Below are 18,746 nucleotides of genomic sequence, written 5' to 3' on the forward strand. Positions count from 1 at the left end.
GTATTTTGCCAAATCTTGCCTTGAGACCTGATAGGAAGTATTAAACGCTTAGTTAAATCAATACAAGTTGGTAATAAGAGCGAGTAATGTTGGTTGAACCGATGAATGAAGGTTGAAAGCAATTTAAATTATGACTTTGTATAAATACTAGATATTAACAGAACATCTACTGCGCGAAATGGGCAGAGTTTACTTGTTTGAGAAGGAGTGGCTTATTCAAAACTAAGATTTATTTAATCTGTTTGTTCCCAGGCAAAATTGGATGTGATGCAATTCCAAATTTCACCACATGATGGTGCCCAATTTTGACTTCATAGGACATATTAAACACTTAGCTTGTTATTATGTTCAAGGTAATCAGATTTGTTTATTATTCTAATGGCCTCTTCAAAACTATTCTGGATTACTACTTTGGATCTATTCTACATTACTTGGCAACAACATACTCTGTAACAGATTAGGCAGTATAATCATATATGTTAACTTGAGAGTGCCCACACTCAATCTACTTATCGTGATGTGTTAAATCAATTACTGTTAGACATTATTTGTCTGATAATCTACCAAATCTTTGAATTGAAGAATTTGTGATTTAATTAATAGCTTGTTCAGGGTAATCAGACTGGTATATAATTCTAATGGCCTTCTTTTGAAAACTATTCTGAATTACAACTTTGGATCTTATATTACTTTGCAACAATCTACTCGGTGACAGATTAGGCAGTATAATCACATATGTTAACTTCAGTGCCCACACTGTATTTATTTATGGTTATTTGTTAAATCAAGTACTGTTAGACATGAAATAGGAAGTGTTTAACATAAATGTTATGGCTACTCACCATTGTAGCTCGCTCCTGGTCAATGATACGAGCCTCTTCTTGCAGTGGAAAACTTGCAGCCAACAAACACCGTGGAACCTAAAGGAATGAAATTAAACATTAACATTTCGCCTCGACCAATTTTCACACGTACAACGCAACGCGGCTACACTTCTGCTATTACAAACGTAAATCTCCTTAAACACAATGAGTGTTACTTACCGTGTACGCTCTAGACGGTCCAGTTGCAAGCAGAAAATAAAGATATTTCCGTTGATAATCGTCGCTGCTCAGTGGCTCACGGCCATCGCGCCAACAGATTTGAATTTTGGCGGAGGTTCGGGCAATTACGTCATATCCGCGGCACATGACTGCGACGTAATACCCGCTTATCTGAAACGGCAGTTAAAAGTAGAGTTACATCAAGTTTTCTTGGAACCTAAACGAATGAAAGAAAACTATCATTTGGCCACAACCAACATTCACAGATACAACACAACGTGCGGGGTTGAGGTTAAAGATTGAGTGAAGGGCCCTCGTTTTAAACTACTGTTTTGAAAAGGAGTGGGAACAAGTAAGACGTATTTAATTTATTTAATGGGAAGTAGTAAGACTTATTAAATTTATTTAATCTACTTTTCTTCCCAGGCAAAATTTGATGTGCTGCAATTCCAAATTTCCAAAGTGAATGAAGGAATGAAGTCCTTTAAATTATGATTTTGTATAAATACTAGGCATTAACACAAAATCGACGGCACAAAATGGGCAGACTTTACTTGTTTGAAAAGGACTGGTTACAAGACAGACTTTTTTAATTTATTTAATGGGAAGAAGACTTATTTAGTTTAATTGATCTATTTTTGTTCCCTGGCAAAATTCGATTTGCTGCAATTCCAAATTTCCAAAGTGAATGAAGGAAAGAAGTCGTTTAAATTATGATTTTGTTTAAATACTAGGCATAGACACAAAATCTACGGCACAAAATGGGCAGACTTTACTTGTTTGAAGAGGACTGGTTACAAGACAGACTTTTCTGATTTATTTAATGGGAAGAAGACTTATTTAGTTTATTTAATCTATTTTTGTTCCCTGGCAAAATTGGATTTGCTGAAATTGTATTTTGCCAAATCTTGCCTTGAGACCTGATAGGAAGTATTAAACGCTTAGTTAAATCAATACAAGTTGGTAATAAGAGCGAGTAATGTTGGTTGAACCGATGAATGAAGGTTGAAAGCAATTTAAATTATGACTTTGTATAAATACTAGATATTAACAGAACATCTACTGCGCGAAATGGGCAGAGTTTACTTGTTTGAGAAGGAGTGGCTTATTCAAAACTAAGATTTATTTAATCTGTTTGTTCCCAGGCAAAATTGGATGTGATGCAATTCCAAATTTCACCACATGATGGTGCCCAATTTTGACTTCATAGGACATATTAAACACTTAGCTTGTTATTATGTTCAAGGTAATCAGATTTGTTTATTATTCTAATGGCCTCTTCAAAACTATTCTGGATTACTACTTTGGATCTATTCTACATTACTTGGCAACAACATACTCTGTAACAGATTAGGCAGTATAATCATATATGTTAACTTGAGAGTGCCCACACTCAATCTACTTATCGTGATGTGTTAAATCAATTACTGTTAGACATTATTTGTCTGATAATCTACCAAATCTTTGAATTGAAGAATTTGTGATTTAATTAATAGCTTGTTCAGGGTAATCAGACTGGTATATAATTCTAATGGCCTTCTTTTGAAAACTATTCTGAATTACAACTTTGGATCTTATATTACTTTGCAACAATCTACTCGGTGACAGATTAGGCAGTATAATCACATATGTTAACTTCAGTGCCCACACTGTATTTATTTATGGTTATTTGTTAAATCAAGTACTGTTAGACATGAAATAGGAAGTGTTTAACATAAATGTTATGGCTACTCACCATTGTAGCTCGCTCCTGGTCAATGATACGAGCCTCTTCTTGCAGTGGAAAACTTGCAGCCAACAAACACCGTGGAACCTAAAGGAATGAAATTAAACATTAACATTTCGCCTCGACCAATTTTCACACGTACAACGCAACGCGGCTACACTTCTGCTATTACAAACGTAAATCTCCTTAAACACAATGAGTGTTACTTACCGTGTACGCTCTAGACGGTCCAGTTGCAAGCAGAAAATAAAGATATTTCCGTTGATAATCGTCGCTGCTCAGTGGCTCACGGCCATCGCGCCAACAGATTTGAATTTTGGCGGAGGTTCGGGCAATTACGTCATATCCGCGGCACATGACTGCGACGTAATACCCGCTTATCTGAAACGGCAGTTAAAAGTAGAGTTACATCAAGTTTTCTTGGAACCTAAACGAATGAAAGAAAACTATCATTTGGCCACAACCAACATTCACAGATACAACACAACGTGCGGGGTTGAGGTTAAAGATTGAGTGAAGGGCCCTCGTTTTAAACTACTGTTTTGAAAAGGAGTGGGAACAAGTAAGACGTATTTAATTTATTTAATGGGAAGTAGTAAGACTTATTAAATTTATTTAATCTACTTTTCTTCCCAGGCAAAATTTGATGTGCTGCAATTCCAAATTTCCAAAGTGAATGAAGGAATGAAGTCCTTTAAATTATGATTTTGTATAAATACTAGGCATTAACACAAAATCGACGGCACAAAATGGGCAGACTTTACTTGTTTGAAAAGGACTGGTTACAAGACAGACTTTTTTAATTTATTTAATGGGAAGAAGACTTATTTAGTTTAATTGATCTATTTTTGTTCCCTGGCAAAATTCGATTTGCTGCAATTCCAAATTTCCAAAGTGAATGAAGGAAAGAAGTCGTTTAAATTATGATTTTGTTTAAATACTAGGCATAGACACAAAATCTACGGCACAAAATGGGCAGACTTTACTTGTTTGAAGAGGACTGGTTACAAGACAGACTTTTCTGATTTATTTAATGGGAAGAAGACTTATTTAGTTTATTTAATCTATTTTTGTTCCCTGGCAAAATTGGATTTGCTGAAATTGTATTTTGCCAAATCTTGCCTTGAGACCTGATAGGAAGTATTAAACGCTTAGTTAAATCAATACAAGTTGGTAATAAGAGCGAGTAATGTTGGTTGAACCGATGAATGAAGGTTGAAAGCAATTTAAATTATGACTTTGTATAAATACTAGATATTAACAGAACATCTACTGCGCGAAATGGGCAGAGTTTACTTGTTTGAGAAGGAGTGGCTTATTCAAAACTAAGATTTATTTAATCTGTTTGTTCCCAGGCAAAATTGGATGTGATGCAATTCCAAATTTCACCACATGATGGTGCCCAATTTTGACTTCATAGGACATATTAAACACTTAGCTTGTTATTATGTTCAAGGTAATCAGATTTGTTTATTATTCTAATGGCCTCTTCAAAACTATTCTGGATTACTACTTTGGATCTATTCTACATTACTTGGCAACAACATACTCTGTAACAGATTAGGCAGTATAATCATATATGTTAACTTGAGAGTGCCCACACTCAATCTACTTATCGTGATGTGTTAAATCAATTACTGTTAGACATTATTTGTCTGATAATCTACCAAATCTTTGAATTGAAGAATTTGTGATTTAATTAATAGCTTGTTCAGGGTAATCAGACTTGTATATAATTCTAATGGCCTTCTTTTGAAAACTATTCTGAATTACAACTTTGGATCTTATATTACTTTGCAACAATCTACTCGGTGACAGATTAGGCAGTATAATCACATATGTTAACTTCAGTGCCCACACTGTATTTATTTATGGTTATTTGTTAAATCAAGTACTGTTAGACATGAAATAGGAAGTGTTTAACATAAATGTTATGGCTACTCACCATTGTAGCTCGCTCCTGGTCAATGATATGAGCCTCTTCTTGCAGTGGAAAACTTGCAGCCAACAAACACCGTGGAACCTAAAGGAATGAAATTAAACATTAACATTTCGCCTGGACCAACATTCACACGTACAACGCAACGCGGCTACACTTCTGCTATTACAAACGTAAATCTCCTTAAACACAACGAGTGTTACTTACCGTGTACGCTCTAGGCAAAATTGGATGTGATGCAATTCCAAATCTATCTGAAACGGCAGTTAAAAGTAGAGTTACATCAAGTTTTCTTTTTTAATCAACACAATCATTTACAACCGTTGACCAGAAAGAATCGTCGAAATTCGACGTCCCCCACAAACGCCACGCTCACTCGCTTTTCAGGGCAACAAAAGTACTTCTTTTTAAAAACGATGAGTTGTACTTACCGTGTACGCTCTGGACGGTCCAGTTGCAAGCAGAAAATAAAAATATTTCTCTTGTTAGTCGTATGTTACCATCCGCCGTGTCTTTGTCAACATCGCCGCCATTTTCCTACTTCCTGCTGCGAGCCACGCCCACGGATTTAAATTTGGGCGGAAGCTCTTTCCATTGGCGTCGTTTTCGCGTATAGCAAATCCGATTGGTTGGGAAGGGGGCACGGTTATGCAGCCGAGGGGTCCTGTGATCGGTGGGATGTAAAGTAGGCGTCGACGTCACGTCCGCGTCACGTGACCACGACGTGGCAGACGTCCTATAGCAACCGCTGTTTTGTTTAGTAGACTTACAGTTGTTATGCATTGACATAATGGCGCACACACCAAATAGATTTAAATAAATTAAATAGTTCTTCTGCCCACTCTCTTTTAAACAAGTTAACTCTCCCCGCGGATTTGAATTCCGGCGAAAGTTACGCCCATCGACGTCACGTATGTCACGTGACCACGACGTGGCAGATGTCAAATAGCAACCGCTGTTTTGTTTAGTAGATTTACAGTTGTTATGCATTGGCATAATGGTGTGCACTCAAAATAGATTTAAATAAATTAAATATTTCTTCTGCCCACTCCCTTTTAAACAAGTTAACTCTGCCCACGTCCATTGACGTCTTGTCTGCGTCACGTGACCACGACGTAGCGACGTCATATAGTAACCGCTGTTTTGATCAGTAGACTTAGTTATTATGCGTTGACATAATGGCGCACTGGTTAGCATGGCCACCTCTTAAGCATGATGTTGCGGGTTCGACGCCTGATCAATGTTAGCATGGAGTGAGCTGAAGTGCATGGCGCTGAAGATTTGAATCTTTGAAATGCGCTGAGGTCTGACATATCAGGCAGAATGGTTTGCCATCACGTTCAACAAAAAATAGAAACTTTCCCACTCTGATTAAAACGTCCTGTGTTCATCTACGTATTTTCGTTTTGCTGTGCATCTTTTCCCTGCCATTTCGAGAGCCCAATTGACACTCATAGTTTAAAGAAATGTGTTTGCCCATCCTACTTTGTGGAATTTCACCACATGCGCTTATGACCAAAATACCAAATTGAACTCAAGTGAAGCCAACACGCACAACCCCCCCCCCCCCCCCCCCCACACACACACACACACACACAAATGTTGATATGAACATAAAAGAGCCGCATGCGGTTCGGGAGTTGCGGCTTGGCCAAACCTGTACTATACAACTTTATTTGTATAAAATTTTCACAACAGCTGTCACACAAACAAAGCGGGAAAAACCGAAGACGTGCGTGTTCCGCCCACGCTGGATTTATTTGCACCTTTGAAAAGACACCGTATTGCCGCAGATGTGGCAAAGAGTACTTTTGGGCATCTGAGACGGAAGGATGTCCAAAGCATCATGTCACCTGCTCTGGTAGGCATGGTGGTGGGACGTTGAGGTCAACCGCTTTGGGGTTGGCTGAATCTTTGATCGCAGGATGCCACACACTTGAAGACAGAAGCAGAAAAGCAGAGCTAAATGCAAAATGTACTCACCGGTGACTCCAATTTTTTTCCCCCCTGAAGAAACAGCTGGACGGGTGGCCCCGGCTGGCCAGTGGGACTCTTGTTATTCTGACCCTTTTTAGTGCGCGTTTGGGGCAACAACCGTTTTTTGTGGCGCTCTCTTCTGGTTCAAAAGTGCCCTGCATGTGAATTTGCTTTTCCTGCCTTCTGATTGGATGAGCGCCGGTGTGACGCGGTGCCTCTGTCACCGTGGCGGGGGGTATACGTTGGCATCGGAGCGTCTGCCAACGTCTGAGACCGGCTGGCAGTGTATCGGAGGTGTCGAGTGCGGTGCCGCTGGAGCTCACTCACCAGCTGGTGTTAGGGCCACAGAATGAAGGCCAAGGAGAAGAATAGAAAGAGAAACAGAAACTTCTCCTCCAATTGTTTGATTTGTCTCTTCTGAGCTTCGATGAATTCTTTCAGCTCTTTGTTCCTCTAGGACGGACAAATGGAAAGTGGCATTCAAAAGCCAGTAAGCGTGCAAGTAAGTGCCGGGCTGGCTTTGGGCCCTTACCTGTTGCGCGCTGTGCAGCAGATCCATTCTCTCTTGGAGGATGCAAGCGTCGCGCTCCCTCAACTCGCACATCAGGGCTCGCTTCCATTGGTCCACGGCGCTCCTAAGCTCTTCTCTCTGATCCGCCGTCAGCACGTCATTCACGCCAGCGTGGCTGGCTTTTTCGCCGTCCGTGGCGGGGCAGTCCCGCTGCGGTAGCGCCTCGTACAACATGGCCTCCAGCTCCAGGATCCTCTGGGCCGCAATCCTCGTCCATCAGTGGTCCGGCGGGAGATTTGAGGGCGGCTTACCTTATGAGCCTGGTCCATGGAACACTTCCTGAAGTCCAACTCTTCATCCAGGTAGCCCTTCTGCTTGCAGAACATAGAAGAGCCCAAAGGCACAGCGTCAACAAGCTTCTTTCAGCGCAAAGCCTTCCAAAAGTCACATTTGAGCCGCCGAGTCTCGTGGAGTGCGAACATAAGGAGTTCGACATACACTTACGGCGTTATAGCCCAGGATGTCCAGCTTCTTCATCAGATCACTGATGACGATGTCCGGGGGAAAGGCGCAAGGAGCAATGTAAGGTGTTCTGGGACCTCGGGTTAAGGTTAGGGTTGCGAGGGACGCCTTACGTACGCTCACGCCCTCGGCCTCGCAGTAGATCTGCAAAGGGCTGAGGCCGTCTGGGAAACGGACTTGCAGAAACTTCAAGACGGGGGAGCGCCACTCCCTCTCCTGAAAGGCAGAGGCATGCATCCGTCCGTCCGTCCGTCCGTCCGTCACATCTCTGGCCTCAACACGCTTGTGCGAGTCTTCCCACCTCCAGCTCCAGGATGCGGAACTCAAGCAGTTCGTTTTGGTCTCGGATATCCTGGATGTGCTCTTTCAGACGCGCTTCTTCCGCCTCCATCCGCCTGACCTGAAAAGACAGTCAGACCTCATCTGCGGGGCTTCCCGACGGGTGTGACGCCAAGCGACTCCGCTCAGCGCCTTTCTTTCCGTCACCTTTTCGGCCAACTGCTGATTGCTCTGACGCAGCAGCTGCTTCTCCTCCACCCACTTGACATTCTAGAAGAGACAAACGCGTGGACAGCTTTGGAATGTTGTGTCATTTTCATCCACAAATTCTTTGGTTGACTGGAAAATGACATTTGCTTTTCTCCGCATTTTCCCAGCCACATTCGGGGGGGGGGTTGGTCCAGTAATGCCAGACGAATGAGTGACTGAAGAATGTAGCTATTTTGTCTGAGAAAAAGGTGTGCTCATTGATGAGCTTACCTGTCCTTGTTGCTTCAGCGCTGACTCCAGATCTGCTACTCTGCTTTGATAGTGACCCATTTCTACCATCAGCTTTTCTCTGGTCTGAAAGGAGGAGGAGGGAGGCTCCTCCTCCTCCTTTCAGACCAGAGAACACCCGAGGCTGGGTGAGAACGGGGAGGCTGCGACCCGGCCGGGGGTTGCGGGAAGGGGCGCCACCTTGATCTCCTTCTCGGCGTCGTAGTCCCCTTCGCTGGTCTGGGCTAGCAGAGCGTAGGCTCGTTGCAGCGCTTGATATTCTTGCGTCAGCTGGCGGTAGCGAAGCTCCGCCTCTTCATGCACACACCAATGCAACACAGCACTAGTACCAGAATCAGTCAGACCGGCGACAAAGCACCCGCGACGCAAAGACGAGTCCGATTCCAGGCTGAAGAGGAATGTTTGGTGCCAATACGCTGGCAGAAATGGCGGGCTACCTCTTCGGGTTCCGTGTCGGGGGTTCTGTCGGTGTGAAAAGACAAGGACGATCCGTCCGAGTCCACCAACACGTCTTCGTCGTAGCCGTAAAATGTTTCGATGACCTGCGGGCGCGGAAGCAAACATCTCTCTGAACAAACTGAAGCGACACCTCACGATGAATCGACGAGAGGAACGATAGCGAGAAAAAGGCCATTTCATCTTGCGCAACACCAAGCAGCCGCAAACAAACAGACTCACCTTGCAGGACCTCACGCTTTGTTCCTCCTCAGAGATTCTCGACGTCGGTATCGTAGCAGCAAATCTCTCTCCTGTCGACACAAATAATCCGCCTTTGAGATTCTTTGGATGCAAAGGGAACGAACGGCTCCGGCGCAGAAACAAACGCGACTCACAATGACATTTCTGACATGAGCTCCTGTCTCCAGAGCCTGAAAAACACGTCACCGGCGATGATTGGAGGGACGCTCGTCTTTTCCAAAAGTGACAACTACAGGGTGTGTCAGGGTTTTCCAGATTATCTTTATCGTATCATTATGTTGCTTTGACTTTGACTGCAACCTGTAATAAATAATATTATTCATCCCTTATTTATCCCTATCGCTTATCCCTTCCTGCACAAAGTCGTAAAACACCCCTTGCTATGTTTTGACTAGAGGTCAAGGGCTTCCTCTATTCAATCCACTCTTACACCCACCCTGTTTCTCTTAATTAAAATGCTCGTGCAGGAGCCGAGAGTCAGACTTCATTCGTACAACGGATGGACTCTCCACCTGCAGGTGTCCAAAAGAACTTACTTGTCTCCCGTGTGGTTCTTGCAAAATAAGTTGGAGCGAGCGCAACTCTAACAGGGTGCATTTTGCCACTAGCTGCCTACGGACAATGATGTCGCGCTCGCGGCTCATGGTTGACGGGCTGAGCAGCCGGGCAAGTCCGTCGTTTTCAGCGCACAGCGAGTGGCAAAGGCGCTGACAAAACGGGAGCTTTGAGCTGCTGAAAACGGCAAAACAAGTCTAAAGCGTGTTCAAACGCGTGCGCACAATGCTCCTGCTTGAAAGGTCGGAATTTAAGGGGCCAATTTTTTGGATGGCGGCCGCCGGCCAAGCTTTGGACGGAAAAGGTTTCCTGGCGACAGCGAGCGAGCGTGGCGCTGCCGTACGTGCACCGAGTCGCCTGCCTGAAGACCTTGGACAAGTCGTCGATGATGTGCCGCTGCTCCACAACTTGAAGGAACTCCATTTCACCGTCCTGCTGGCCGCAACCGCGGTCCAGGTCATTGAGCGAACTAGGCCTTCTCTGTGGAACACAAATGCAGTGGACTCTGTTGGCACGCCGCCGTTGTCCGCGTCGACTTACCAAGCTTGCCATCTCCTCGTTCTCCTGGGTGACAAAGCGCACTTTGTTTTCAAGGCGACACAGCACCAGCGAGAGTTCTTCATTCTTCCTGCTCAGGCGTTTGTTTTTGTACAGGAGTGGCAGAAACTGGCTTTCTGTTTCTCTCAGTCGCTTTAGCTGCAAGCATGAAGTGCGGGATGTGAAAGACGCACAACACGCGGGCCAGAACGTATCCATTCCTTTTGCATCGGTTTGAACGGAATCGTGGCTTTGGCTCCCAATAAAAGACATCTACCAGGCAACCGACTCGACGCGCCGCTCAACTAATAAGCAAGCGCAATGGGTGCCTCGCTGGATGGCGCGCATCAAACGTAGCGCAAACCTTCAAGCGTGCCGTCAATAAATTACCAGTTCATTGCGCTCTTCAGAAAGCAGGGCGTTTCGATCCTCCAGGTTCCTGATGACTGCGCTGAGCTCAGCGATTTTCAGATGAAACCGTCGCGTGTCCCGATCCTCCTGAGACTGAAAACGCCCCGCAACACACACACACAAGCACTCGTTCAAAGTTCAAAACTGTTTTTGTGCTACCTTCCTCCAGCAACGAACTAAGTCATGCGTACTGCAAGTGTGTGATGAGGTGGCTTACGCAATGAAGAGGATTGCTAGTAGCGGCGTTGACCCCACTTCCAGGGTAGTTTAGGCCCGCCCTTTGGGAATCCCTCAGGGCAGCGATCTGCTGCTCGGCAGCCTGAGTCTGCAGCTGAAGGCGGTGGACGTGGCCGGCCCCAGGGCTTCATCCAAAACACTAACCGCTCTGTCTTTCAGCTTGATCTCATCCGTCTGGATGTACAAACGGGGAGCGCTCAGGCAGGCGGGCAAACTCATTTGCCAGAATTGTGACAAAAACAAAGAGAGCAACCGGCCAATTTTTTTTCTTGAATCGACTGGAACACCTTTGCTGTGACAAAAGCGAAGCGAGCAACCGGACATTTTCTTCTTGTGAAATAGAATAGAATAGAATGCCTTAGGTGTCATTGCACTGCAGGTATACAACGAAATTGGGAACATAGCCACGCACCGCGCATCTGATCAGTCCTACCAGTCGGCGGATCTCCCTCTCGCAGTCTCTCTTGGTTCGGCTCAGCTCCTCCCGATGCTGGTGATGAGCCGATCGGAGCTCGGCCGCTCGGGACTGCCAGGCCTGCTGGGCCGCTGCCAGGGCTTCTTCCGCGCTCCTTCCGCGCTCCTGGTGGAGGCGACACCGCTCGGTCTCCCGACACCGCCGCGTCTCCTCCACCTCCGCCAGCAAAGCGCCCCCCCTCCTCACCTGAGCAGACATTGCGCCACACCCGGCCGTTGAGACCGCAACGGAGCGCCGCGACGCTTACTGGGGACAAGCTACACAATACGGTAGCGGCCGCATCGAAGCCCGACGTGGCGTGCGGATAGTCAGACACGGATAGAGCGGATCACCTTGTCCATGGAGCCGTCCCTCAGGCTGAGGACCAAGGCATTCAGTCGCTGGATCTCTCCATCTTTGATTTTGATCACTCTCATCAGCTCCATTTCATGCTGCCGCAGTAATGTCTCCCTGGTAATGGCTAACTCTTTCTGCTTCTCCTCATGGAGTTTGCTTTTGAGTTCCGTCATGGCGGCGGTGGCACGGTGGTGCTCCGCCCGCAGGTCCTGACTTCTCTCTCTCTCCAGACAGCTGACCTGACATGACTTAGACTTAGACTTAGACAAACTTTATTGTCATCTTGTCTGCACATGGTGCATACAAAACGAAATTCCGTTGCATACGTCTTACAACAAAGTAGTGATATTGCAGTTGAATAGAAGTAACATATCCTATGAAAATATATATATATACATATACTATATATATATATATATATATATTAAAAATAAGTATAAAGTGCAGCAGTGATAATTATGCAATAGTGCAAGTAGGCAAAACAGTATTCAAGAGTGTGCAGAGGAATGCTAAACCATGTATTAAACTTCTATTTAAAGGGTTTATACAAGTTCAGTAAAGTTGGTAGTGCGAGATAGTGCAAGATAGAGGTCCGTAGTGTCATAAAGTACAGTTCTGTGAATGTGTGATGCAGAGTTCAGTTTAGAGCTCAACAGTTCTAGTGTTCAACAGTCTGATGACAGCAGGGAAAAAGCTGTTGCAGAACCTGGTGGACCTGCAGCGGATGCTGCAAACCTCTTCCCAGAGGGCAGCAGGGAGAACAGTCCATGGTGGGGGTGTGATGGGTCATTGATGATGTTACGGGCACGGGACATGCAGCGCTGAGATGAAATGTCCTGAATGGAGGGAAGAGGAGCCCCTATGATCCTCTCTGCTGTCCTCACCATTCTCCTCACGTTCTTCCAATCGGAGGCGGTGCAGCCTCCACACCACACAGAGAGACAGCTTGTCAGAATGCTCTCTATGGTGCTCCTGTAGAACGTCCTCATGATGGGTGGGGGCAGGTGGGCTCTCCTCATCCTCCGCTGTAAGTACAAGCGCTTCTGTGCCCTCTTGACCAGTGCCGTAGTGTTCATAGTCCAGGTGAGGTCTTCTGTGATGTGGACCCCCAGGAATTTGGTGGTGCTGACCACCTCCACAGCTGAGCTGTTGATGATCAGTGGAGCGTGGTGAGGCTGTTTTTTCCTGAAGTCGACGATGATCTCCTTCATCTTCTCCTCATTCAGGATCAGGCTGTTTTCTCTGCACCAGCCCACCAGCTGCTCCACCTCCTCTCTGTAGTCCAGGTCGTTGTTGTCTCTGATGAGCCCCACCACCGTTGTGTCGTCTGCTGACTTCACGATGTGATTGGTGGTGAACCTGAGGACGCAGTCGTGTGTCATCAGGGTGAACAGCAGGGGGCTCAGGACGCAGCCCTGAAGGGAGCCTGTGCTGAGGGTGATGACATCAGAGGTGTTCTGTCCGACCCGGACTGACTGAGGTCTGTTGCTGAGGAAGTCTAGCAGCCAGTTGCGAAGGGGGGTGTTGAAGCCCAGGTGTTCCAATTTTCCTACCAGATGCTGTGGGATGATGGTGTCAAACGCTGAGCTGAAGTCCAGGAACAGCCTCCGCACATGGGTGTTCTTCTCCTCCAGGTGAGCCAGGCTCAGGTGAAGAACGGAGGAGATGGCGTCCTGAGTGGAGCGGTTTTGCCGGTCGGCAAACTGGAACGGGTCAAATAATAGGGGGAGTCTGGAAACGATGTGACCTTTAAGCAGCCTTTCGAAGCACTTCATCATAACCGGAGTCAGTGCAACAGGCCGGTAATCATTAAATGAGGTGATTTGAGGTTTCTTCGGCACCGGAATGATGGAGGCAGTCTTAAAGCACGCCGGCACTGTGGCTTGGCCCAGCGAGGTGTTAAAAATGTCTGTGATGACCCCAGCCAGATGACTTGCACATTCCCTGAACACACGCCCAGGAATGTTGTCGGGGCCAGGGGCCTTACAGGGGTTGACTCTCCTCAGGGTCTTCAACACATCGGCGGAGTCAAGGCAGAGTACCTCCTCTTCCTGATGGGGGACAGTTTTAACTGCTGGAGTGCCGTTTAGTGCCTCGAACCTCCCAAAGAAGTTATTTAGACCATTTAGAAAGTCAGCATCAACTACACCCACCGGGGGGGGGGGGGGGGGAGAGTGAGTTGTAGTCTGTAATCGCCCATATGCCTTGCCACATACTCCTGATGTTTTTGACGTCGTGGAAACGATCCTGAAATTTTCGACTGCGGTCTCGCTTCGCTATCCTGATGGCACGGTTCAAGTTGGCTCTCGCTGTCCTCAGTGTCTCCTTGTCGCCAGACTTGAAGGCAGAGTTCCGCGCTCGTAGCGTTTGACGTACCTCCTCAGTCATCCAGGGTCGTTGGTTGCCCCGGGTGATGATATTCTTAGTGGTGCTGACGTCCTCGGTGCATTTGTTGATGTAGGCTGACACAGTCATGGCACACACATGTCTAATCTACATCGGGAAAACTGGGAGGGAGGCAGGCAGGGAGGCAGGCAGGGAGGCAGGCAGTGTCTGTCTGTTGAGGTTTTCACCTTGTTCTTCTCCTGCTGAAGTTCTAACTGGACGTCCATCAGTTTGGTTCTCAGCTCGTCATTGGCGGCCTGAAGGGCGTCCGTTCGCTCCGCCTTGGCCCGCCCTGCCGGAGCTCGTTTGCACATCTCTTACTCGAGTCTCGCCCGGTCATGAGTCAGAGATCACAACATTTGTACCTGGAGAGCACAAACGCAGCGCTGTTTTCCACTGGCTTCGAACTCAACTTCAATCGGTACCGTAACTTACAACATCATAAACATAGAACTAGCTTGACTTATTCATTGAATAAATGCATTTGGTTCTTCAAAACTGCATCACGCAACATAGCGTGACCGAGACGGCCGTTATCCACCTGCGTGAAGTTATTTGGTGAAATGAATGAGATGTTTAAGACACCATCGTTCTGTCTCTATGTAGATGAAGGGAAATAATCGATTGCTGAAGGTCCAAAGGTGTTGTGATAAACAAATAAACATATTAGTGATTAGTGACATATTTGTGATAAACATATTAGGCAGGATAATCACATATGTTAACGGGACTGCCCACACTGTATTTATTTATGGTTATTTGTTAAATCGAGTACTGTTAGACATGAAATAGGAAGTGTTTAACATAAATGGAAGACGAAAGGGGTACTCACCATTGTAGCTCCTGCTGGTCAATGATACGAGCCTCTTCTTGCAGTGGAAAACATACAGCCAACAAACACCGTGGAACCTAAAGGAATGAAATTAAACATTAACATTTAGCCTCAACCAACATTCACAGATACAACGCAACGCAAACTACACAAACGTAAATCTTTTTAAACACAATGAGTTGTACTTACCGTGTACGCTCTAGACGGTCCACTTGCAAGCAGAAAATAAAGATATTTCTGTTGATAATCGTCGTGTTTGTATCCGGTGTCTCGCTCAAGGCCATTGCGCCCACAGATTTGAATTTTGGCGAGAGTTCAGCCTATTGACGTCATTTCCGCGGTGTAATACCCGCATATCTGAAACGGCAAAGTTAAGAGTAGAGTTAAATAAAGTTTTTAGTCAACGCAATAATTTACAACCGTTGACCAGTCGAAATAATCGTCGAAATTTGGCGTCTGTGGCTGGAAGCAGACGCCGAGTTCGACATTCCTCCCAAACGCCACACTCCCTCGCTTTTCAGGGCTAAAAAAAAACAGTTGTAATTACCTTGTACGCTCTAGACGGTCAAGTTGCAAGCTGAAAACAAAAATATTTGCCTTGTTAGTCATCGTGTTACTAACCGCTGTGTCTTGTTTGCCAGAATTGCCGCTTTCCTACTTCCTGTTGCAAGCCACGCCCACGGATTATAATTTTGCCGTGAGTTCCGCCTATTGACGTCATGTCCGCGTCACATGACTGCGACGTAATATTATCTAAAACTGTTTGTGCGGTATTGTGTTGTTCTGTGCGGTATTGTGTTATTCTGTGCGGCGTCGTGTTGTTCTGTGCGGCGTCGTGTTGTTCAGTGCGACGTCGTGTTGTTCAGTGCGGCATGGTGTTGTTCAGTAAGGCATGGTGTTGTTCAGTGCGGCATGGTGTTGTTCAGTGCGGCATAATGTTGTTCAGTGCGGCATGGTGTTGTTCAGTGCAGGATGGTGTTGTTCAGTGCGGCATGGTGTTGTTCAATGCAGGATCGTGTTGTTCAGTGCAGCATAATGTTGTTCAGTGCAGCATGATGTTGTTCAGTGCGGCATGGTGTTGTTCAATGCGGCATGGTGTTGTTCACTGCGGGATGGTGTTGTTCAATGCGGGATCGTGTTGTTCAGTGCGGCATAATGTTGTTCAGTGCGGCATGGTGTTGTTCAGTGCGGCATGGTGTTGTTCAGTGCGACATAATGTTGTTCAGTGCGGCATAATGTTGTTCAGTGCGGCATAATGTTGTTCAGTGCGGCATGGTGTTGTTCAGTGCGGCATGGTGTTGTTCAGTGCGGCATGGTGTTGTTCAGTGCAGGATGGTGTTGTTCAGTGCGGCATGGTGTTGTTCAATGCGGCATGGTGTTGTTCAGTGCGGGATGGTGTTGTTCATTGCGGCATGGTGTTGTTCAGTGCGGCATGGTGTTGTTCAGTGCGGCATGGTGTTGTTCAGTGCGGCATGGTGTTGTTCAATGCAGGATCGTGTTGTTCAGTGCAGCATAATGTTATTCAGTGCAGCATGGTGTTGTTCAGTGCGGCATGGTGTTGTTCAATGCGGCATGGTGTTGTTCACTGCGGGATGGTGTTGTTCAATGCGGGATCGTGTTGTTCAGTGCGGCATAATGTTGTTCAGTGCGGCATGGTGTTGTTCAGTGTGGCATGGTGTTGTTCAGTGCGACATAATGTTGTTTAGTGCGGCATAATGTTGTTCAGTGCGGCATAATGTTGTTCAGTGCGGCATGGTGTTGTTCAGTGTGGCATGGTGTTGTTCAGTGCGGCATGGTGTTGTTCAGTGCAGGATGGTGTTGTTCAGTGCGGCATGGTGTTGTTCAATGCGGCATGGTGTTGTTCAGTGCGGGATGGTGTTGTTCAGTGCGGGATGGTGTTGTTCAGTGCGGCATGGTGTTGTTCAGTGCGGAATGGTGTTGTTCAGTGCGGCATGGTGTTGTTCAGTGCGGCATGGTGTTGTTCAATGCGGCATGGTGTTGTTCAGTGCGGGATGGTGTTGTTCAGTGCGGCATGGTGTTGTTCAGTGCGGCATGGTGTTGTTCAGTGCGGCATGGTGTTGTTCAGTGCGGCATGGTGTTGTTCAGTGCGGCATGGTGTTGTTCAGTGCGGCATGGTGTTGTTCAATGCGGCATGGTGTTGTTCAGTGCGGGATGGTGTTGTTCAGTGCAGGATGGTGTTGTTCAGTAGGGCATGGTGTTGTTCAATGCGTCAGTGCGGCATAATGTTGTTCAATGCGGCAATGTGTTGTTCAGTGCGGCATGGTGTTGTTCAGTGCGGCATGGTGTTGTTCAGTGCAGGATGGTGTTGTTCAGTGCGGCATGGTGTTGTTCAATGCGGCATGGTGTTGTTCAGTGCGGGATGGTGTTGTTCAGTGCAGGATGGTGTTGTTCAGTGCGGCATGGTGTTGTTCAGTGCGGAATGGTGCTGTTCAGTGCGGCATCGTGTTGTTCAGTGCGGCATGGTGTTGTTCAGTGCAGGATGGTGTTGTTCAATGCGGGATCGTGTTGTTCAGTGCGGCATGGTGTTGTTCAGTGCGGCATGGTGTTGTTCAGTGCGGCATAATGTTGTTCAGTGCGGCATGGTGTTGTTCAGTGCGGCATGGTGTTGTTCAGTGCGGCATGGTGTTGTTCAGTGCGGCATGGTGTTGTTCAGTGCAGCATAATGTTGTCCAGTGCGCCATAATGTTGTTCAGTGCGGCATGGTGTTGTTCAGTGCGGGATGGTGTTGTTCAGTGCGGCATGGTGTTGTTCAATGCGGCATGGTGTTGTTCAGTGCGGGATGGTGTTGTTCAGTGCAGGATGGTGTTGTTCAGTGCGGCATGGTGTTGTTCAATGCGGCATGGTGTTGTTCAGTGCGGGATGGTGTTGTTCAGTGCGGCATGGTGTTGTTCAGTGCGGCATGGTGTTGTTCAGTGCGGCATGGTGTTGTTCAGTGCGGAATGGTGTTGTTCAGTGCGGCATGGTGTTGTTCAGTGCGGGATGGTGTTGTTCAATAAGGGATCGTGTTGTTCAGTGCGGGGTGGTGTTGTTCAGTGCAGGATGGTGTTGTTCAGTGCAGGATGGTGTTGTTCAGTGCGGCATGGTGTTGTTCAATGCAGGATCGTGTTGTTCAGTGCAGCATAATGTTGTTCAGTGCAGCATGGTGTTGTTCAGTGCGGCATTGTGTTGTTCAATGCGGCATGGTGTTGTTCAGTGCGGGATGGTGTTGTTCAGTGCGGCATGGTGTTTTTCAGTGCGGCATAATGTTGTTCAGTGCAGCATGGTGTTGTTCAGTGCGGCATGGTGTTGTTCAGTGCGACATAATGTTGTTCAGTGCGGCATAATGTTGTTCAGTGCGGCATGGTGTTGTTCAGTGCGGCATGGTGTTGTTCAGTGCGGCATGGTGTTGTTCAGTGCGGCATGGTGTTGTTCAGTGCGGCATGGTGTTGTTCAGTGCAGGATGGTGTTGTTCAGTGCGGCATGGTGTTGTTCAATGCGGCATGGTGTTGTTCAGTGCGGGATGGTGTTGTTCAGTGCAGGATGGTGTTGTTCAGTGCGGCATGGTGTTGTTCAGTGCGGAATGGTGCTGTTCAGTGCGGCATCGTGTTGTTCAGTGCGGCATGGTGTTGTTCAGTGCAGGATGGTGTTGTTCAGTGCAGGATGGTGTTGATCAATGCGGGATCGTGTTGTTCAGTGCGGCATGGTGTTGTTCAGTGCGTTATAATGTTGTTCAGTGCGGCATGGTGTTGTTCAGTGCGGCATAATGTTGTTCAGTGCGGCATAA

The 18,746-nt window shown here is 46.6% G+C and overlaps 2 protein-coding genes across 3 annotated transcripts in view; one reads left to right on the top strand and one right to left on the bottom strand.

The window, feature by feature from the left end:
- LOC148400019 (uncharacterized) overlaps positions 1 to 18,746 on the top strand; it is a 298,099-nt gene that overhangs the window by 93,369 nt on the left and 185,984 nt on the right. The gene's annotated exons all lie outside the window — the stretch shown is intronic.
- Positions 6,341 to 9,188, bottom strand: LOC148400028 (janus kinase and microtubule-interacting protein 3-like). The gene is made up of 10 exons (XM_088370927.1): positions 9,174 to 9,188; positions 8,933 to 9,037; positions 8,676 to 8,788; positions 8,478 to 8,594; positions 8,205 to 8,267; positions 8,020 to 8,118; positions 7,701 to 7,934; positions 7,508 to 7,612; positions 7,218 to 7,451; positions 6,341 to 7,138 (listed from the first exon to the last, which is right to left on the bottom strand). The coding sequence occupies exons 4-10, from the start codon at positions 8,544 to 8,546 to the stop codon at positions 7,022 to 7,024; spliced, it is 921 nt and encodes a 306-aa protein (XP_088227053.1). The 5' UTR covers positions 8,547 to 8,594; positions 8,676 to 8,788; positions 8,933 to 9,037; positions 9,174 to 9,188; the 3' UTR covers positions 6,341 to 7,021.

Source organism: Syngnathus floridae, chromosome 3 (genome assembly GCF_059516105.1).
Source record: "Syngnathus floridae isolate MCC-2025c chromosome 3, RoL_Sflo_1.0, whole genome shotgun sequence".
NCBI lineage: Eukaryota > Metazoa > Chordata > Actinopteri > Syngnathiformes > Syngnathidae > Syngnathus > Syngnathus floridae.

Excerpts from the sequence above, each read along its gene's own strand:
- LOC148400028 (XM_088370927.1), bottom strand. The coding sequence starts at position 8,546 with ATGGTAGAAATGGGTCACTATCAAAGCAGAGTAGCAGATCTGGAGTCA. Across the intron at positions 7,452-7,507 it reads CCATGGACCAGGCTCATAAG|AGGATCCTGGAGCTGGAGGC; the intron begins GTAAGCCGCCCT and ends ATTGCGGCCCAG. Across the intron at positions 7,139-7,217 it reads TGCTGCACAGCGCGCAACAG|AGGAACAAAGAGCTGAAAGA; the intron begins GTAAGGGCCCAA and ends TGTCCGTCCTAG.